At 43.3% G+C, this 22,422-nt stretch overlaps 2 protein-coding genes across 6 annotated transcripts in view; one reads left to right on the top strand and one right to left on the bottom strand.

Annotated features, from left to right (window-relative positions):
* FOXJ3 (forkhead box J3) overlaps nt 1-4,073 on the bottom strand; it is a 147,772-nt gene extending 143,699 nt beyond the window's left edge. For 2 of the 3 annotated variants that reach the window (XM_046010439.1, XM_046010441.1), the window contains exon 1: nt 3,946-4,073. The gene's annotated coding sequence lies outside the window, so the exon portion shown is untranslated. The remainder of the gene's footprint in view (nt 1-3,945) is intronic. The other variant, XM_046010440.1, reaches the window with a different exon arrangement.
* LOC123945027 (60S ribosomal protein L39-like) lies at nt 3,263-22,383 on the top strand. Of its 3 annotated transcripts, none has more exons than XM_046010443.1 (2): nt 3,263-3,549; nt 21,992-22,383. In XM_046010443.1, the coding sequence occupies exon 2, from the start codon at nt 22,196-22,198 to the stop codon at nt 22,349-22,351; it is 156 nt and encodes a 51-aa protein (XP_045866399.1). In that variant the 5' UTR covers nt 3,263-3,549; nt 21,992-22,195; the 3' UTR covers nt 22,352-22,383. The 3 variants fall into 3 exon arrangements, with proteins under 3 accessions (XP_045866399.1, XP_045866398.1, XP_045866400.1); XM_046010442.1 differs by lacking the exon at nt 21,992-22,383 and adding an exon at nt 3,912-4,266; XM_046010444.1 differs by lacking the exon at nt 3,263-3,549 and adding an exon at nt 17,968-18,018.
* Nucleotides 22,384-22,422: the final 39 nt, after the last annotated feature.

Below are 22,422 nucleotides of genomic sequence, written 5' to 3'. Positions count from 1 at the left end.
TCTCTCTCTCTCTCTCTCTCTCTCTCTGCCTGCCTCTCTATCTACTTGTGACCTCTCTCTGTCAAATAAATAAATAAAATCTTTAAAAAAAAAAAAAAAAAGGAAAACAAATGGGATATCTATTCTTATCCTTCCTTTCAAAATTCTAAGGTTAAAAATTACTTCCCAATCCTAAATAGTCTTTCCATCATGATGATTATTTCTGAACTCCCAGACTACCTCTGATACTATCAACCCCAGTACCTCTCCTATCCTTGGCTTCTATAGCACTGATATACTTCTCCCTGGTTCTTCTCAGAATGTTTACCTGTTATTCTATAATGTCACCCCATATTCCAAACCTCAAAGCTCTTTCACCATCATACTACTAACTTCCTATCACTCATCTACTCACCTGTTTTTTACTACCATCTACACAGCCCTGATCAGTGAACAATCTACATTTTTATCTCTCTTAATCCTTTAACAATGTACTGATACTTCAATCCTACTCTAGTCAATTTTTCATTGTCTTCACTGAGGTTGGCAAGCAGTAGTGTGGCTCAACCAAAATAATTCCTGCTGTTTCTATGTGGCTTTGCGATGTGGGGTACATTTTTTTCTTCTGAATAGATCTGTTTTTCTAATTGTTTTGCTTATACTAGTCTTCATTTCCAGTCAAGCCAGCAAGGAGAAAAGCCGTCAGGACTGGCAGAAAACTAGCCTACTATTGAAAAACTGATTGAACCCTATCTAATGTTGCCCATAACCAATCTTAGCTCATTTCCCTTCACAGTGATACTTTCCTAATTTCCTCTTATCAGTCATCCTCCCAGGGCTGTAGGCTTTTATCTTTTAATGCTTGTTTTCTTCCCTTTGTCCACAATCATCACTAAGCTCAAAATAATCTTTACTCACACATAGATCTTCTTACATACCCTATGCTTCTTCCTCAGAACAGTTCAATTTAAAGATTAATGCAAAAAGCTCAAAGATGAGACTGCCTGGATTCAAATCCTCACTCTGCAGCTTACTCTCTGTGGGATTTGGGGCAAGTCACTTAACCTCTCTGTAACTCAGTTTCTTCATGGGAATAGTAAGAACTTTGAGGGGATTTTGAGATAAATACATGTAAAGAGCTTACAACAATGCCTGGTATGCAGGAGATGCTCATTAAATGTTAGCTATTATTTAATTTCATAGTCATTACCTTATGCCAGACTCTCATCTTACTCATAAAATTCTCCAAGACCATTCTAGTCAGTCTCCTCACTCCAGAACACTCAGATAATACAAAAACCTTTGTCAGAGACTATATGCATTATCTTACTACCAGCCTTTAAAACCCAATATGGTACCCCATCAAACTAAACCCTACATCCTTGATAGGTCCTCTACCAATATCTACTCACCAATCCTGAATTCATTTATTACTATTCACCAATATAGATTCTCTGTGCAGGTCAACCTACTTCCTGTATCTTTTTTTTAAGGATTTAATTTACTTGTCAGAGAGAAAGAGAGTACAAGCAGGGGGAACAGCAGGCAGAGGGAGAAGCAGGCTCCCTGCTAAGTAAGGAGCCCCATGTGGGACTAAATCCCAGGACCCTAGGATCATGACCTGAGCTGAAGGCAGACGCTTCAGCACCTGAGCCAAGGTATCCCTTGCTGTATCTTTTTATACACTGTCACTTCTTTACCTCTGTAAATACTCCTTCATTCTCCTGGAATACATCTCGGCTCCTCTGAAAATGCCTATCTTTTGCAAATCTCACTTACACCTTTCAGGTTGGCTGCATTGTTATCCCAACCAGGAGTCTGATGTTGCTTGGTAATTTATGAATATGTATGTTATGTGTTGTTTCCCGGAAGAAGTTGAAGCATTTGTAGAGACCACATATTTTATTCCTTGGGTCTCCTCATACAGACTACTTCACACACAGCGCAGTATTTTGCAAAAGTACACAAATGCTGACTGACTTACTGAAAAAATATGTTTCAGAATACATCAGAAAAACAGTCTCTATTTTCCACTGCCCCACCCATACTCAGCATGATGAAAACAGATAGAATCTGTACTTCAATCTTTATTTTGCATGGGAGAATATATGAACAATTGTACCACACAAAAGGAATATATATATACACTCAAATAGAACATACAATGCAAAAAACAAATCAAGAAAAAGTGAGCATGCTAGCCAACTTGGAATCTAAAAAGTGACTTCAAAATAGTAAGATTTTATTTCACCCAAACTAATGAACCAAAAAGAAACAAAATAAACATGTCCTGACCTCATCCAACAAGTACCTCATAAAAGTAGGAAAAGTTCCCAGTATCACAAAAACCAATAACAAGATCCACCTCAACTCCAAGAGACACAAAAGGAAAACAAAAATTCTTAGGTTTACAATTAAAAAAAAAAAAAAACTTTAAAAATTCAACCACATCCATATACGCCACCCAAACAGAAAAATGAAGGGAGTTACTGCTTTTCTATAAATATTTGTTATGGTCTAGGAGGTATAAGCCTTCTCTCACTGCTACTGCAGCCTGCTCCCTGTTAAGGGAGCAATCTGTGGTCACCCAAGAGCGAAACACAGGAAGCTGGAAAGCTTAACCTGGAACGGACATTAAGGAAAGAAACTACCCAAAACACGTTTCCAAACCAGCTTAAAAAACAGAGTAGCGCAAAGATACTCAACAGAAAAAGAGGAAAAGTGAAATAAAAGAGCTACCACAAAATAAGTGACTCAGTGAAACTCTAGTACCGCGTTCCAAGTAAAGAGCCATGCATGTAATACTTCCATAACATGCACTCATTTCACTGGGAAGCAAAATAGAAGGAAAAAAACACAGGTCAGAAAAAAAAAAAAAAAAAAAAAAAGATGCCCACCAGACGCTAACTCCCGGGCCGGCCCAACTCAGTTCATTCAGGAATCCCACTAGAAGCAACAGAGACGTGAACCGCACAACACAGAAAAGAAAAACCTCTGCCAACCAAACACACGAAAAGTAGAACGGAGAAGTGAGAACTATACACCTCAGTGCATCGGCAGCTAGGGCACACTCTTCTGGATCAAACAACAGAGAAAAGAACGAGAACAGCTAAAAGCAGAGGAGGAACGATGTCTATGACACTAAGCCCTGCCATGTCTCCTGTTGGTCTCAATTTCAGAGAGTACAACTCCTGCTTCTCCCCAGCTAACCAACAATCGGTCTCAGCAAAGCAAACTGCCCCTAACACCTTCCACGCCACGGGAGGAAATCACAGAGGAAAAACCACCGCGTAAACCTCCCTCCTCACCAGCTGCAAAAAATGGAGGGGGGAGGGGGGAGACACCCTACCACGTGGGCAGGATGCAACACACACAGGACAGCAACACGTCCGCATGGAACGGCTGCCTCTGCCCCAATGCCCGCAGAGGACACAGCGTCAGGGTGGGTGGGAACGGAGGCCCCTCGCACGGGCCTCATCCCGAAGGGCTCCCCCGAGGCCGGAGGTACTGCCCGCCTCGCCGGCCGAAAAACACCCCAAGCTTGAAAGGAAGAAGCTGCATCGTGCCGAGGTAGGGGGCCAGCCCAGGCCAAGGGGCAGGTCACGGAGAGGAGGAGACCGCCGCTGTCCTCGGACTCGGCGCCCCCGGGAACCCCGTCTGACTCCCCCGGGGCCCCGCCTGGGGGAGGGGCGGGAGGCGCGGAGCCGCCGCTTCCCGGCTGAGAGGCAGCAGCAGCTGAGGAGAAACGCCGCGGGGGAGGGAGGGACCCAGCCCTTGCCTCCCGCCAGGCCCCAGGCGGAACCCGGGCCCCCTGCCCCGCCCGCCCTCCACCCCCCACCGCCGCCGCGGCCGAGAAAGGAGAGGGCGTCTCGCGGAGGGCAGCCCCTGCCTCCGTCCCGGGAGATGCCCCAGCCCCGCCTCCTCGCCCGCAGCCTCGGCCCCACCGCCCCGGCGGCAGGCACTCACCTCAGGCTGCGCAGGCCGGGACGGCCCGGCCGAGCCCCCGGCCGCTGCGTGCGTCTCCGCCCCCCGGGAAAGGTCCGAACGGCGCCTGGTGCGAGCGGCCGAGGCCCCGAGCAGCGCCGAAAGCGGCGGCAGCAGCGGGAGCAGCCAACATCCGGGGCCGCGCACCCGGAACTACTTCCCGACCCGCTCCCCTCCCGCCCCCGCCGTCGCCCCCGCCTCCCGCGACGTCTCTGCGCCACCGGCACGGCGTCGGCGGCGTCCCTCCCCTTCGCTGACAAGGCCGCGGCTACGCGCCCGGGATCCCTCCGCTGGGACAAGTAGTGCCTGGGGACTCCGGGGTAGCGCCCTCAGCGCAGCCCGTATTTTGGAGTTCCGAGCGCTTTGGGGTCCCTGCGCCTCCGAGTGGCGGCTAGGAAGCGGGGACGGAGGGGACAACCCCGTAGTTGACAGCAGGGACCTTTGGCCTTGGACCCTGCCCACGGATTCCTCAGGCCCCACGCCCGGGAGGAATGGCGCTTCGTGACCTCCCACCCCCCGCCCCTTTGGTAGCGGCAGGCACCCCAGTCTCTCGGGGGAAACCAGACTCCTTTTCCAACTTTGCACAGAGCGGGTTCTACGGGCCCCAAATAAGGGCACCTTGGCCCTTCGGGACCTTCCTTTTAGAACTTTACAAGTCCCGGGTTTTAGGCCCATCTGCCGAGGCCTGACTCGGTCCTATCCTTAGTTTCCTTTTTAAAACAGAGTTGCTGGGACTCTAAAGGCCCTTCTGATTATAAAATAGTTGCCCAGGGGGCACCTGGGTGGCTCAGTGTGTTAAAGCCTGCCCCTTCGACTCAGGTCATGATTCCAGAGTCCTGGGATCATCGGGCTCTCTGCTCAGCAGGGAACCTGCTTCCCTTCCTCTCTCACTGCCTGCCTCTCTGCCTACTTGTGATCTCTATCAAATAAATACATAAAATATTTAAAATAGTTGTTCAGGTTATGGTCCTTCTTATCAACAGGTGGAACCTTTTGAAGAGTAGTTCGGAAGACCTGTGAACTTTGGAATTTCCTTCTACGTCAGTCTTCACTGATTCTCTAAACTATTAGCACTGCTAATCTGCCCTGTAATTTCATACTTAATTACATTCAGACCACTAATTTGCTATTGCTTCATTAGGTTAGTCACATATATATAAGCAAGAACCAACCATACTTTTGAACCCCCAGTAGGTGTTCAATATTTGGATACTCGGATATGTTAGATGAATACTAGGTTGACTGGATGAAGAAAAAAGAAGAGACCTGAACCAGTTGACCCTGGGAACCTTTTTTGACATAGTCTGGTAGAGATCAATTAAAGATGTCAGGTAGTTAAAGAGCTGAGTACCCATTTCCCAGTACCCAGATTGAACACCTGCCATTTGCTAAGCATTTATTCCTTTTCTGTTTAAGACTCTAGCAAGAGGGGCACCTAGGTGGCTCAGTGTTTGGTTAAAGCCTCTGCCTTTGGCTCAGGTCATGACCACAGGTCCTGGGATCAAGTTCTACATCAGTCTCCCTGCTCAGCAGAGTCTGCTTCTCTTTTTCCCTCTGCATCTCCCCTACTCTTGGGCACACGCATGCTCTCTCTGTCTCTCAAATAAATAAATAAAAATCTTAGAAAAAGCAAGATTCTGAAAATAAAAAGATTAATTCAAGCATTTGTCCAACAAATATTTGCCAGTCACTACTAAGGTTGTTAGACACTACTTTAGTGCTTGGGATATATCAGCAAACAGTAGAAAGAAAGGAGAAAACATATCCTTCCCTTTTGGAGTTTTCATCTATTATGAGGGAAAAGGCGATTAACAGCAAAATTATTTAGTGTGTTAAAAGGTATTTGGTGTTATGAGGGAAAATAGAGTAGGGTAAGGCGTATGAAGAAAACTGGAGGAGGGTGGGGCTTGGGTTTTTTTGTTTTTTTTTTTAACAACAGCAGTCTATTTACCAATAATGGGTTTATTTGTTCAACAAATATCAGCCAAACCATGCGTTAGGTGCTGGGGCTTCCTGGAGAACAAGCCAAAGTTCTGAGCCAGTGGACTCCCCAGCTAGCGGAGACCATGTGCCAGGTGCATTCCCGTGTCCCATGCAATGCTTTCGCAAGTCTGTGAGAAAGGACTCCTATGCTCATCTTTGCCCCTAATGAAACTGAGTCTCAGGAGAGAAAAAACAGCCAGGATTCAAATCTGAGGTCTTCAGAGTCCAACTCCCTTTCTAGCTTCACCTCAGCTGGGATGTCGTATGTTTCTGTTGCATTATACCTCACCTCTTTCATCACGGAAACTCATGCGTTAATCTAGGTGAATGGCCTTAGGCTGGCATTGGGGCAAAGGGGAGGGAGAAAAGGAAAATATTTAGAGGAGAGGGAGGACTTATCAAAACATCTAGACAGGTGGAGCAAAGTAATAGGGGTGGCAAAGAGGATTTAGGGGAAGAAAAATGAAGGTAGACTCAGAATCTCCCAGTTCTGGTTTCAGGGGTTGGGATTTTAAAGCCATCAGGGAGAGCCCAATCCCTCCTGTGACTTTAATGAGAAACTTGAAGAGACGGTGAGGGAGGGAGCGGTGCCTTTGTCTGGGAGTGTCCCAGGCAGAACAAGAGCTAGTAGAAAGGCCTGGAGGCGAAAGCATTCCTGGAAGTGTTAGACACCGTGAAGAATCCGGGACACACAGAACCAGGTGAGCAACTGAAAGAGGAATGGGCAGATAAGGTCAGAATGGGGTCTTGAAGGCCATTGTAAGGATCTTGACTAAAATAAAACCACCACAGGGCTCTGAACAGAGGAGCGATAGGCAGTTCTTGCATTCAAAAGACCACCCTAGCTACGGTGCTAAGAGTAGAGTGCACAGACAACATCGCAAGTCAGAGGCTCCACTGTCCGGGTTCAAGACCAGGACTTGGACCAGGCTGATAGAATGAGTAGGAAAAATAGGACACAGTCTCTGTATTTTAACAACTCACAGTACAGTGGGAAAGAAATAGATTAGACAATCACAATACATGGTGATAACACAAAGAGTATTCCGAAGAAGCAGCTACTATTGCCAGCTTTTCTGAGAGATGGTAGAAGATGGGTCTTCTACCAATTGCCAAGGGAATTGGAAGTCTCTACTTCTTTTTAGGGCCATTGGGTGAATCCTTGATGACACGGCTAAAATTTTTCTTCTTCCCACCCCTTCAGATCTCAAAATCCATCATCATCTGAGTGGAGCTAGAGACAGAAGGGTTGTAAAGAACAGTCTGGGTCACGCACTTCAGAATATGGGGAAAACTGAGATTATCCCCATTTGTCAGAGGAAGAAACTATGGCCCATAGTCACCAGGTTTTAACCTGAGACCAGGATCGAGTTCATCAAAGTCCCAGACCAGAAGACTCTTCTGAGTCACTTGATGGGGTCAGCTAGATGACGGTGTAAAGGAATAGAAAGACTTGTACCTGGACAGCTGCCAGAATGGGGTTGGGGGCTTGGGGATTAGCAGCCCTTGAGAAGGAAAGAAACACAAGTCCCAGAATGTCAAAGATGGAAGAGCTCCCCCCACACCCCGACCCTTCCAGAAAAAGTTGTAATGACCATAGCAGCAGGGTCTATGGTGGGCTTCTGGGACTTGGTAGGACTGGGGAGGAAAAGCTTAAAGCTCAGACTAGGAAGGCAGACCTGGGTTCAAGCGCGTCTTCCATACTTTACTTCTGTGTGCCTGTATCAAGCAGTTTAGTTTCACTTAGTCTCTATTTTTTGTCTGTTAAATGGAAACAAGAATCATAGCTACCTAGCAAAAGAGACCATGCACATGCTGCCATAAATAAAAACCCCCAGGGGTGCCTGGGTGGCGCAGCGGGTTAAGTATCTGACTTGATTTCCTCTCTGGTTCCCCCTGTCCTGAGCTGGTACAGTCTTCCATCTTCCTTTGATCTTAAGATCATGAGATCAAGCCCGGCATCCAGCTGTGTGCTGAGCGTGGAGTCTGCTTGGGTTTCTTTCTCCCTCTGCCCCTTCTTCCCACCTTCTCAAATAAATAAATCTTTAAAAAATATATGTATTTTTAAAATAATAATTAATAAATGAATAGAAATAAAGGCCCCGAGAGGCATGATGATGGACGAGGTCAGCACAGAAGAAAGGAGTTCACACAGTCCTGGGAGGTGGGGTGGGCTGGCCCACAGGACGGGAAGCAGGAGCGCCCTCAAAGACGAGATCAACTCAGGGGACAGAGCCTTAAGAGAAACAGATGGCTCACAGCAATGAGATAGAGGTTTTATTGTTTTGTGTTTCTTGTAATCTTTTCCCAGCCTCATGTGGATTATAAATTTCTTGAAAGAAATACAGCCCCGAGTTGGGCTTCCAATTGCCCTACAAAAACCTTGATTCACCTGCCTGGGCGGTTCAACAGCAGGATGTTCAAGGCTTCCCATGACCCCCAGCCACTTAGACAAATGAGGCTTTACCTGATTCTTTTCTCTCTCTTCCTGTATTGTCAGAGGAAAGCAGAAAACGAGGAATGAATTTAAAATGAGCCAAGACCTACAAGAGGAAGAGAGAAAAACATGAGAGAGTCCCTCCTGTTATTTCCAGCCCTGGACGATTCTTCCCGATTCCCTGGATATCTTTAGATAATACTTTATATTTCGTGTATTGAATAAACAACAGCAAAGCCTATTTACAAAGGCCACTGGCAAGCTCTCAGCACCACACACGCTATTTTTTTTTTTAAGATTTTATTTATTTATTTGACAGACAGAGATCACAAGTAGGCAGAGAGGCAGGCAGAGAGAGGAGGAAGCAGGCTCAATGCTGAGCAGAGAGCCCGATGCGGGGCTTCATCCCAGGACCCTGGGATCATGACCGGAGCCGAAGGCAGAGGCTTTAACCCACTGAGCCACCCAGGCGCCCCCATACACGCTATTTAAAGACAACACCTGGGAGTTGGGTGTTGGTCACTGTGCATACTTAACTAGCATTCACGAATCATTTACTGAGACCTTACTCTATACCTTGCATTGGACTGAAGACTAGAGAGTCAAAAGGAATAAATAAATTCTCTATTTTCAATGTGCTCCAGGCTTCTGGAGAAGCAGACATGTAAACAATTCCGATGCAATTGGGTAGAGATGCGTACTTGTGCCATGGAAACAGAGAAGAAGCAAGGCTTAACTCGGATTAGATGGGGATGAGGGCACCCCCCCTCAAAAAAACGCACCCTTAATGTTAAGGTTAAGACTGTCTAAATAAATGAGTAGGAGTTTGCCGTATACAGACAGAAGTAAGGCTGGAGTAGAGGAAGAAAATCTGGGGTAGCAGAGGACAGCTTGCATAAAGTCAGAGGTTGGGTGAATACGAGAAAAGTAGAGGTCATGGAAATTACAGTCGTGTGGGTGGTCATTAAACACGAGTGAGTGATGGGAATAACTAGCTCAGAAAGCTATATCATATCATTGTATGTAAACCATCTATAATTTGAATTCCTGTTCTCTAGGAGCTTGGTATTAACTTCAGATTATTCTATCAGTACAGCAGAAGAAAGGAGTAGCTTAGACTCTTTCTCCCCAGCAGAAGGCAGTAGTCAAAACTTATTTCAAGTTCTAGCCATGCATTTGCTCAAGTGCACTCATACCATCTTTCTTCCCTGCTCTGTAACCCCTGCCCTGAGCTGGTACCGTCTTCCATCTTCCTTTGTAACCACCTGTCTCAAACCTTGATTTGCCTCCACTCAGAATCAACCAAGCTCATTAAACACCAAAATGAAAACCAGAATGAAAGACAAAAGGGCATCGAGACAGCTGAACAAATATTAACACATATTTAGATTAAATAAAGTATTTACATTATGTGTAAGGAATGGTGTAGAAGAAATTTGGGTGGTACTAGGAAGAGTAAGTCAGGAGATGTTCAAATAGAATGGAATTAGAGGAAATCTCCTCTCTTCCAGTTAGCTAGCAGTATCTTTTGGAATGATTGAATGAAAAACCTGGTTAGCAAGAAAAGAAAGCCAAGGTTTGCAGCTCAAAAGAGCCTGAAACTCTGGGTACAAATATGGTTGTTAAGAAACAATCATTTGAGATGGGATCGGGAGGGAAGCAAACCGTAAGAGACTCTTAATCTCACAAAACAAATTGAGGGTTGGGAGGTAGGGAAAGCGTGGTTGGATTATGGACATTGGGGAGGGTATGTGCTATGGTGAGTGCTGTGAAGTGTGTAAGCCTGATGATTCACAGACCTGTACCCCTGGGGCTAATAATACATTGTATGTTAATTAAAAAAAAAAGAAACAATTGTTTGATTTCAAGTTGTGAAGTATTGACTTTTTCATGTGTAATGAGCTGAATAAGAACAATCGAGAAATCCTAGCATGGTGGGAGAGTGGCTAATAATTACTGAGTGTTCCTTGTGTGATTGGAAACATGATGACTCCTCTCATACTTTTTAGTTTAGTCTGTAGAGCAAAACTATGAGGTGGTCATCCCCATTTTATTTATTTGTTTTTCTAAAGATTTTACTTTTTCGAGTAATGTCTACAGCCAGCGTGGGGCTGGAACGCACAAACTCAAGATCAAGAGTTACATGCTCTACATACTGAGCCAGCCAGATACCAGGCCATGCCCCTTTTAAAGAAGAAGAAATAAAGGCTCTGTAGTGAGAGTGGTAGTTAGGATTTGAACCCGGAACTCCTTGGCTCTAGGCTTAACTTCAAAGACCCTCTAAACCATCAGTTTACATAGATAGGAGAATTGTAAACTTCCGGGTGCTAGCCACCGCAAGAGTATATTACATCCAAGTATAACCTCAAGAAAGCTTTCAAACCTTGTTAGAGGGGCACCTGGGTGGCTCAGTCAGTTAAACGTCTGCTCTCAGCTCAGGTCATGATTCTGGGGTCCTGGGATTGAGCAAGCCCCACATCAGTCTTCCTGCTTAGTGGGGAGTCTGCTTCTCCCTCTCCCCCACTCCCTGCTCATGCAGTCTCTCTCTCTCAAATACATAAATAAAATCTTTAAAATTAAAAAAAAATAAAAGATAAAAAATGTTGTTAGAAACAGTTGGGGTTGGGACCTACACAGAAAGTCCCAAAGAATTCTCTTCATTTTTTTCTATAGGCACACAGTGCAAATAGTTTTTGCTGCCTGAGGGGGCAGGTAGCTGAAAATCTGTTTTGCAACCAAAAAAAAAAAAAAAAAAAAAAGGTCAAGAGACCAGTTGTAGACTGTTTTATTGTTCCCAAACATTTACTGTGCCTCTCACAGATAGATCCTGAATGGACTGTACTTCCCTCCCTCCTTGGGCAGCAGGCTTGATTACGTGACTTGCATTAGCCCATGAAATGTGTGAGTGGCTGTACGAGCCACCTTCAGATGGAAGCTTTAAGAGTCAGTGTGCTTCGCTATGATTTCCTTCCCTGCTGCCCCGACGACCAGCAGCATTCAGGATGAAGGCTAATGGAGCTGTCTAATCCCAGAGTGAAGACAACAAACAGCAAAGCTACAGATGACCTGGAAAAGACACAAAGCTTAAGGGAAAAAAAACAACTTTTGCTCATTGAGTCATTGAAATTTGGGAGTCACTACCATCGTATAACAGAGCCTATCCTGACTCATGTAGACTCCTGCTGAATTTTTTCCCTTTGGTGATCCAAATTTCTGGTGTCATCCCTGGGTATAAAAGACAGTTTGGGAAGGTTGAGAAAATATAGCAAAGGGGCACCTGGGTGGCTCATTTGGTTAAGTGCCTGCCTTCGGCCCCGTCATGATCCCAGGGTCCTGGGATTGAGCCCCGTGTCGGGCTCTCTGCTCAGTGGGAAGACCGCTTCTTTCTCCCCCTTTGCCTCCCACACTGCCTACTTGTGCTTGTTCTCTAGCTTTCTGTCAAAAAAATAAATAAATGAAAGAAAACATAGGAAGTTGAATGATTGATGTAATGTGGTGAAAGTGTTTAAAATAAAATATTTTTGGAATACCTGGGTGGCTCAGTCAGTTAAGTGTCTGACTCTTGGTTTTGGCTCTGGTCATGATCTCACAGTGGTGTGATCGAGCCCCGCATCAGGCTCTCTGCTCAGGGCAGAGTCTCTATCAGATTCTCTCTCCCTCTCCCCTTCGCCTCCCCAAAATAAATAAATAAAATCTTTAAAATAGAAGGGTTTGGTTTTTTTTTTTTTTGAGATTTTAATTTTTTTAGGTAACCTCTACACCCAACATAGGGCTCGAACTCACAATCTTGAGATCAAGAATAGCATACTCCACTGGCTGAGCCAGCCAGGTGCCTCATAAAATAGAAGATTTGAAACTCAATCTTTTTTTTTGTTTGTTTTTTAAAAGACTTTATTTATTTGTCAGACAGAGATCACAAGTAGCAGAGAGGCAGGCAGAGAGAGAGAGAGCAGGGAAGCAGGCTCTCCGCCGAGCAGAGAGCCAGACGCGGGGCTTGATCCCAGCACCCTGAGATCATGACCCAAGCCGAAGGCAGAGGCCCAACCACTGAGCCACCCAGGTGCCCCTTGAAACTCAGTCTTCATCTATGGGCTTAGACAAGACTTTATAGGATAAGATAAGTTCCACTGACTATGTCATGTCCCACAGGAAGTTGCAGAGATTGAGAAGATATGGTCTCGTGCTTGAGATAAGAGCCATCCTCACATTCATTTTTTTTTTAATTTATTTATTTGACAGGCAGAGATCACAAGTAGGCAGAGAGGCAGACAGAGAGAGAGAGAGCGAGGGGGAAGCAGGCCCCCTGCTGAGCAGAGAGCCCGATGCGGGACTCAGTCCCAGGACCCTGGGATCATGACCTAAGCCGAAGGCAGAGGCTTTAACCCATTGAGCCACCCAGGTGCCCCCTCACATTCATTTTTTTTTTAATTTTTTTTAGAGGATTTTATTTATTTATTTGACAGAGAGAGAGGTCACAAGTAGGCAGAGAGGCAGGCAGAGAGAGAGGGAGAAACAGGCTCCCCACTGAGCAGAGAGCCCGATGCGGGGCTCAATCCCAGGACCCTGAGACCACGACCTGAGCCGAAGGCAGAGGCTTAAACCACTGAGCCACCCAGGCGCCCCTCACATTCATTTTTTTAAACAATTTTATTTTTTTACTTAAATTCAATTAATTAATATATCATGTATTATTATTTTCAGAGGTAGAGTTCAGTGATTCATCAATCTTATATTGTATCCCATGCCCTCCTTAATGCCCATCACCCAGTTACCCTATCCCCCCACCTCCCTCCCCTTTAGTACCCCTCAGTTTGTTACTGATTTCCTCTTGTTTTATTTTTCTCTCCTTTCCCTCATGATCTTCCATTTTGTTTCTTAAATTCCACGTAACAGGGGCACCTGGGTGGCTCAGTGGTTTAAAGCCTCTACCTTCGGCTCAGGTCGTGGTCTCAGGGTCCTGGGATTGAGCCCCGCATCGGGCTCTCTGCTCAGTGGGGAGCCTGTTTCTCCCTCTCTCTCTGCCTGCCTCTCTGCCTACTTGTGATCTCTGTCTGTCAAACAAATAAAATCTTAAAAAAAAAAATTCCACATAACAGTGAGATCATATGGTAATTGCCTTTCTCTGATTAACTTATTTCACTTAGCATAATGCCCTCTAGTTCCATCCATGTTGTTTCAAAATGGCAAGATTTCATTCCTTTTTGATGGCTGAGTAGTATTTCATTGTATATATATACCACATCTTCTCTGGATATCTGGACTGTTTCCATAGTTTGGCTATTCTCACATTCATTTTTAAACCTAGCACCCTAGGTGTGTGGCACCAACAAAGCACTCAATATATATATATAGTTTAATTTTCTATTTTTTATTAACACATAATGCATTATTAGCCCCAGGGGTACAGGTCTGTGAATCACCAGGTTTACACACTTTACAGCACTCACCATAGCACATACCTTCCCCAATGTCCATAACCCAACCACCCTCTCCCTACACACTCAATATATTTTTATAAAATTTTGTTGAATTAATGCTGTGAAATGATCTGGAATTATAACTCGTGTGTCTTAACTTTCCACAAAGGCTCTTCCTATGTTTTGTATTGCCCACTTGGGTTAAGGGATCTTGGAGGAGAAGGCTATGGTAATATATTTTTTTTTCCAATTTTACTGAGAAATAATTTACATATACCCCTGTATAAATTTAAGGTGTATAGCATGATGGTTTGATTTATATATATTGTAAAATTATTACCACAATAAGTTTAGCTAACAGTCTTCTTCTCATACACATACAATAAAAGGAAAAGAAAAAAGAAAAAATTTCCTTGTGATGAGAACTGTCAGGATTTATTCTTTTAACATCCTTCCTATATATCATACAGCAGTGTTAATTGTACTCATGTTGTATATTATTTATCTTATAATTAGAAGTTTGTACCTTTGGGCCACCTTCCTCCAATTCCCACTCCCTCCACCCTCTGCCTTTGTTAGCAACAAATCTGATCTTTTCCTATGAGTTTTTTTTCATTTTTAGATTCCTTGTAGAAGTAAGATCATACAGTATTTGTCTTTCTCAGTCTGACTTATTTTACTTACCATAATGCCTTCAAGATCTAGTCATGTTTCTCCAAATGGTAGATTTCCTTGTGTTGGTTTTATTTTTTTTATGGCTGAATAATTTTCCATTGTATGTATAGATACCACAGCTTCTTTTTTGTTTTCTTTTCCTTACGTAAGCTCTACACTCAACATGGGGCTTGAACTCTCGACCCTGAGGTCCAGAGTCACAGGCTCTGCGGACTGAGCCAGCCGAGCACCCCCTATACCACAACTTCTCTATCCATACATCCATCAGTGGGCAGTTAGGTTGTTTCCATGTCTTGGCTGTTGTACATAATATGATAATGAACATGGGATTGCAGATATCTTTTGAATTAGTGTTTTTGGGTTTTTTTGGATATATTCCCAGAAGTGTAATTGCTGGATCATATGGTAGTTCTATTTTTAGTTTTTTGAGGATTCTCCATACGGTTTTCCACTGTGGCTGTGCCAATTTCCAATCCCACCAATGGAGTGGAAGGGTTCCCTTTTCTTCATATCCATGCCAGCATTTGTCTCTTGCCATTTTGATGATGGCCATTCTGACCGGTGTGAAGAGATATGTCATTGTTTCTAATTTGCATTTCCCAGATGACTAGTGATGTCAAGCATCTTTTCATATACCTATTGGCCTTTCATATGTCTTCTTTGGAGAAATGGCTACTCAGGTCCTCTGCCCATTTTTTGACTTGGGTTGTGGCTTTTGCTACTGACTTGTATGAGTTTTTTGTGTATTTTGGATATTATCCCCTTATCAGATAGATGGTTTGCAAATATTTTTTTTCCCCACTCTGGAGGTGTTTTTTTTTTTTTTTTTCACTTTGTTCATGGTTTCTTTTGCTGTGCAGAAATTTCTAGTTTGATGAAATTTGATGTAGTTTATTTGTAGTTGGTGCTTTAGGTATCATATTTATGGTAATATTATTAGCAAATTTTTATATAATACCCCACAATTTATATGCACTTCATTTATCTGAAATGCCACAGAAATAAAAAATGTCTAGAACATTAACATCTTGGGGCTGGAGCCTTGTAGGCACTCAGTAAAGGCATGCAAACCTCCCTGAGTAAATTACAAAGAATAGAAAACCTTGAAGAGCCCAGGGGACTTGGCAATGAGAAATGTAGCTTGAAGTGCACTGTGGATCAATTCTTTAATGGAACCAGACGAAGAGACTATCCAGGTGAGGATCAAACTCAGACAAACAAAGGTGCAGGGCCCTGAGGTATCTTCAAAGAGAACAGAGCAGTAACTGAAAAACTTTTCTTAGAACATCTAGAAGCAAGCATTGAAGAAAGTCCTGAAAATGAATCAGGATTGCCCAGATCTGTGGATCAGTCCTTCAAAACCAGGAAGAAATTCAATCTGTTGTTGCTACCGTTCACTTAAAAAGCTAAGACACTGCAAATAGGATATACATCTAATTCTGAAGTATGAATTATAACAGTGTATGAGCATAATTAGAATATTCAAAGGGCTAATGCAAAGCAGAGAAATGAAGAGTTATCCAGGGAACCTACTTGGGTTAACCTGAGCAGATTAACCAAATTGAGTAACATGCAAAGAGATTCTTTCTTTCTCTCTCTTTCTTTCTTCCTCTCTTCCTTCCTTTCCTCCTTCCTTCCTTCCAGAGAGAGGGAGAAAGCAGGGAGGAGAGGCAGAGGGAGAGGGAGAGAGGGAATCCTAAGCAGGCTCCACAGGGGGCTTGATCTCACAACCCTGAGATCATGACCTGAGCTGAAATCCAGAGTTGAACACTTAGCCCACTGAGCCACGCAACTGCCCCAAGATTCTTTATTTTATTTTATTTTTTAAAAAGATTTAATTTATTTATTTGACAGAGAGAGAGAGAGATCAGAAGTAGGCAGAGCAGCAGGCAGAGAGAGAGGGGGAAGCTGGCTCTCCACTGAGCAGAGAGGCCGATGTGGGGCTTGATCCCAGGACCCCGAGGTCACGACCCGAGCCGAAGGCAGAGGCTCAACCCACTGAGCCACCCTGGCGTCCCTCTTTATTTTATTTTTTAACCAGGAGACTACATTGAGGTTTATTTTGGTAAAAATAGAATAAAACAACAGAAATCCTTGCAACTGAAATATTTAAATAATGTCTGGGATTTGCTTTTAAATACTCCAGGAAAAAAAATGTGTAGGAGACCCATGAAATGAGACTGGCAAAATGTTCATGTCTATAGATGTTCAGAGGAGGGAACAATGGCTCCCTGTCAGGCACAGGGAGTGGAAAAAGGAAGTAATAGTTTGCCTTACTAAATCAGTAAGTTGCTAAGTTGGAGATCATTGTCCCCACTTTACAGGCAAAGAAAATTGAGGTCACATTCCTAGTGAATGACAATGTAAGAACTTGAGCCTCAGTCTTATGACTTCGAAATATTTCCTTTTGCTAATATTCCACAGTGCTTGTCTAAATATGTTTTCGCAGATTCTGACATTTTACTGGAAATGGAGAAGAGTTGTTTTTTCTGTATAATGGAAACTTATTTATAATTCTCATATCTTTCGCTTTTCATTATAAGTTCTCATCTCCACATTTTTTCTTTCATAAGTAATCTCTATATCCAACATGGGGCTCAAACTTGTGACCTCAAAATCAAAAGTCAGATGCTTTACCGAGCCAGCCAGGCAACACCCTTATCTCCATGTTTGAGCAGCTATTTTGATTACATCCTGATTCATGAAGTTGCTTGAATCTCATTACATCTGAGTTCATGATCCATCTCCGGTTGACTCCCACTATTCAGCACAGAATGAATATGGAATTTAAAAAAAAAAAAAAGATCTTATTTACTTGAGAGAAAGAGCACATGAGTGGTGGGGGGTGGGGAGGTGCATAGAGGGAGAGAGAGAAGCAGACTCCTGATGTGGTGCCGGGGCTCGATCCCAGGACTCCAGGATCATGACCTGAGAGGAAAGCAGATACTTAACTGACGGAGACACCCAGGTGCCCTGGAATGTTTGTTTTTTTTTTGGCGGGGGGGGGGGGGGAATGTTTGCAATGATTCTCAAAGCAAGAGATGCCACAATGTCCACAAGCACATACATATACACACATAAACACAAACTTTATGTTTACGTACTGAAGTACAGTTTTTCCTTTTCAACAACTTAGCAGTTAGTCTGTGGCCTGCTGTGCCCACTTCCTCTACCCAATTGCTTTTTCTGCCATGTGAGGTAGAGCCAAGTGTAACCCTTTTAACGGCGTTTGTTCCTTGCTACCGTGAAATACATTTGTCATCCTCGTGCCTGTACACTGCATTTGGATTTGAGCTGTTTCTAAAATGAAATTTACTAGAAAGTTTGCTGTGATGGCTCTCCACTCGTTCAGTAAACATTTATTAAATGCTGACTCTAGGCTGGGTCCTGTGCTCAGGGTTCAGAGTACAAAGATAAAAACAATAGCTAGGGGGCAGTACAGCATAATAGTGATTAAGTGAGTAGTAGTAGTGATAAGTAAGCAGTAGTGATAAGAAAGTAGGGGCTCCCTTGCCTGGAGTGAAATCCCAGTCCTGCCACTCCGTAAGTAGCTCAATAACTGTGGTTGGGCAAATTGCTTAATTGCTCCGTGCCTCAATTTCTTCATCTGTAAATGGGTATAATAATAGTACCGACTGCATAGCTTTGTTCTGAATTTACCTGAAACAATGCCCTTGTAGAGAGTTTGATGTGGTGCTTAGATCTTGAGAAGTGTTGTAAATGTGAGCTCTTTCTATTCCCCTGTGGGGTTCATAGAGGAAGGAGAGTGGAAGAAGAAAGTTGATTGGACTGGGGGTGGATTTTTAATTTTAAGTTCTTATTTAAATTCCAATTAGTTAACATACAGTGTAATATTATTTCAGGTGTACCGTACAATGAGTTACCACTTCCGTACATCATCCAGTGCTCATCACAAGTGCACTCCTTAATCCTCATACCTATTTCCCTCCTTCCCGCTGCCCACCTCCCTTCTGGTAACCAGTTTGTTCACCACAATCAAGAGTCTGTTTCTTGGTTTGCCTCTTTCACTTTTGCTTCCCCTTTGCTTGTTTGTTTCTTAAATTCTACATATGAGTAACATTGTACTGTGTTTGTCTTTCTCTGACCGACTCATTTCACTTAGCATAATACTCTCCAGCTCCATCCACGTTGTTGCAAATGACAAGATTTCATTCTTTTTTTAAAAAAAAATTTATTTATTTATTTGACAGAGAGAGACAGCGAGAGAGAGAACACAAGCAGGGGGAGTGGGAGATGGAGAAGCAGGCTCCCCACTGGGCAGAGAGCCTGATGTGGGACTCAATCCCAAGACCCTGGGATCATGACCTGAGCCGAAGGCAGAGGCTTTAACCCACTGAGCCACCCAGGTGCCCTGATTTCATTCTTTTTGATGGCTGAGTAATAGTCCATTGTATCTATATACCACATCTTCTTTATCCATTCACCAATCAATGACTATTTGGGTTGTCTCCAGAATTTTGGCGTTGTAAATAATGCTGCTATAAACATCAGGGTGCATGTATCCCTTTGATTTAGTATTTTTGTATTCCTTAGGTAAATACCCTGTAGTGCAATGGCTGGCTCATAGGGTAGCTCTATTTTTAACATTTTGAGGAAACTCCATACCGTTTTCCACAGTGGCTGCACCAGTTTACATTCCCATCAGCTGTGCAAGAGGGTTCCCCTTTCTCCACATTCTTGCCAACACCCGTTGTTTCTTGTGTCGTTAATTTTAGACATCCTGACAGGTGTGAAGTGATATCTCATTGTAATTTTGACTTGCATTTGCCTGATGAGTGATGTTGAGCATTTTTTCATGAGTCTATGAACTATCTATATGTTGTCTTTGCCTTTTAGCTTTTTGATTGTTTCCTTCACTGTGCAGAAACTTTTTATTTTGATGAAGTCTCAATAGTTTATTTTGATTTTGTTTCCCATGCCTCAGGAGACATATCTAGAGGGGCGCCTGGTCAGCTCAGTTGGTGGAGTTTGCAACTCTTGATCTCAGGGTTGTGAGTTCAAGCCCCACTTTGGGTGTAAAAATTACTTAAAAATAAAATCTTTAAAAAAAAAAAAAAAGGAGACCTATCTAGAAAGAAGTTTCTATGACTGATATTAAAGAACTTACTGGCTGTGTTCTCTTCTAGGATTTTTATGGCTTCAGGCCTCACATTTAGATCTTTAATCCATTTTGAATTTATTTTGGGGTAGTGTGTAAGAAACTGATTAAAATGTCTATACTACCCAAAGCAATCTATACATTTAATGCACACCCTATCGAAATACCAACAGCATTTTTTTACAGAGCTGGAACAAACAATCCTAAAACTTGTGTGGCAGCACAAAAGACCCCAAATAGCCAAAGCAACCTTGAAAAAGAAAAATCTAGAAGCATCACAATTCCAGACTTCAAGTTATATTACAAAGCTGTAATGATCAAAACAGTGTGGAATCGGCACAAAAATAGACAGATCGATGGAACAGAATAGAAAACTCAGAAATGAACCCACAATTATATGGTCAATTAATCTCCGACAAAGCAGGAAAGACTATCCAATGAGAAAAAGAGTAGCTCTTCAACAAATGATGCTGGGAAAACTGGACAGCAACATGGTGCTGGATGTTTTAAGAGAAGTGTGTAGACACAGAAACATTTGAGATCAGCCTTGAAGGAGTAGTTCAAGTTTGTTGGGGCAAGGGAGGCCAGAGGGTGATTTCAAGTAAAAAGGCCCAGTGCTCCTGGCTGTACATATTTGAAGGACCTTCTATCTCGTGAGCTCCTTAGGAGCTAGGTGTATGGGTGCTCGATCAGATGAAATCTCTTTGGCTACCATATCACAGGTCAACTCCTTCCTCTGCCTGTTCCTGTTGACTTCACCTCCCCCAAAACTTCTTGCCCACAAACTCCCTATCAGACTCTGTTTATTCAAAGAATTTAACCTACAACATCATGAATGATACTAATGGTGATTTGAAATAGAAAAAGTATTATCTGTGTGCACAATGTAGAAACCTCACTACAGAGAGCCAGCTAGGGGAGGTATACATTAATGTATTAGTTAAACCAACATGATGCAGCCGTCCAACACTAGTAAGGAATATTCTGCACTTCTTTACATCGAAGCATCTTTGCTGTGCATACAGTCTTGATAAATGGATTTACTGGATTTTTTTAAAGCTTTATTTATTTATTTATTTATTTAGAGAGAGAAGGAGAGAGAGCACAAGCGGGAGGGGCACAGAGAGAGAGAATGTCAAGCAGACTCCACACTGAGCATGGAGCCCAACACAGGACTCAGTCTCACCACCCCGAGACCACAACCTGAGCCAAAACCAAGAGTCAGATGCCCAACCAACTATGCCACCCACACGCCCCTGGACTTAACTGTTTTAAATACAATTCCTTAATCTTTTCCAACTATTTTCTGCAGAAAATTTCAAACATATGCAAACGGACAAATAATACACTGATCCCTCCCCATCGTGGAACTTTTTTTTTTTTTTTAAGATTTTATTTATTTATTTGACAGGGAGAGATCGCAAGTAGGCAGAGAGACAGGAAGAGAGGGGGGAAGCAGGCTCCCAGCTGAGCAGAGAGCCCAATATGGGGCTCAATCCCAGGACCCTGAGATCATGACCTGAGCCGAAGGCAGAGGCTTTAACCCACTGAGCCACCCAGGCGCCCCCATCATCCAGCTCCGACAGTAATCGAGTTGTAGCCAAACTTGTTTCCTCTAGATAGGTCCCTACCCTCACCCTCACATTGCCCCTTCTGTGTTATTTTAAAGCAAATTCCAGATACCGTCCTTCATCAATACACACATATCTTAAAACGGAATCTCCAAAAGATAAGAACTGCTATTTTCACACATCATACCACTATCTTATCTAAAAATTAATGGGAATTTCTGAAGTCAGAAAATAAACATATGAAGACATATATTAAGACAGATCTTTGGGATGCCTGGGTGTCTCAGTTGGTTAAGTGTTTGCCTTCAGCTTAGGTCATGATCCTAGGGTCCTGGGATTGAGCCCCACATCAGACTTCTTGCTCAGTGGGGGGCCTGCTTTTCCCTCTGCCTGCAGCTCCCCTGCTTGTGCACACTCTCCGACAAATAAATAAATAAAATCTTAAAAAAACGAAGAGAGAGAGATCTTTGTTCCATCCTGTCCATGTTTAGCTTTCCAATCCCCCTATGAATTTCTTAAAATTGTGTTTGTTTGAATCAAGGCTCAAGTAATATCCATATGAAAATTGGATGATCTGTCCCTTAAATCTTTTTTAATTTATAAGTTACTTCTCCCCCCTTTTTTTCTTGCAATGTGTTTGTTGAAGAAACTACCCTATTTTTCCTGTAGTGTTTCTCACCATATGGATCTTGTTGATTGCCTTCCTGTGGTGGTTTTTTAAGCATGTGCTCTGCCCTTTGTGTTTCCTATAAATCAGGACTTGGGTCTAGAGGCTGAATCAGGTATTCATGTGTGACCTTTTTTTTTTTTTTTTTTTTTTTTGCAGAACTACTTCATTGATAGTAGATTCTCCTACCAAGGAGGCATAAAATAACTGGTTATCTCTCCTCTCCTTTTTCTAATGAAAACTTAAAAAGGTTTTCTCCTAAGAAATTAAAATCAACATAACTTGGACTTCAAGGTAAGGACTGCGGATGAGCTTTCCCTTTTCCACCGCCATCCTGGTGTGCGTGGCTGACTGTTCCTTGCCATGTCTTCTCACAAGACTTTCCGAATCAAGCGATTCCTGGCCAAGAAACAAAAGCAGAATCGTCCCATTCCCTGGTGGATTCAGATGAAAAGTGGTAATGCAATCAGGTACAACCCCAGGAGGAGACGCTGGAGAAGAGCCCAGCTGGGTCTCTAAGGCATCAGATGTCATGAGACGACACACCTAATTGGCACATGTATTTAAGCTGCATAAAGATCTTATGTTCC

The sequence above is a fragment of the Meles meles genome, chromosome 1 (genome assembly GCF_922984935.1).
Source record: "Meles meles chromosome 1, mMelMel3.1 paternal haplotype, whole genome shotgun sequence".
NCBI classification, from domain to species: Eukaryota; Metazoa; Chordata; class Mammalia; order Carnivora; family Mustelidae; genus Meles; species Meles meles.
This window is presented reverse-complemented; position numbering and strand designations above follow the sequence as displayed.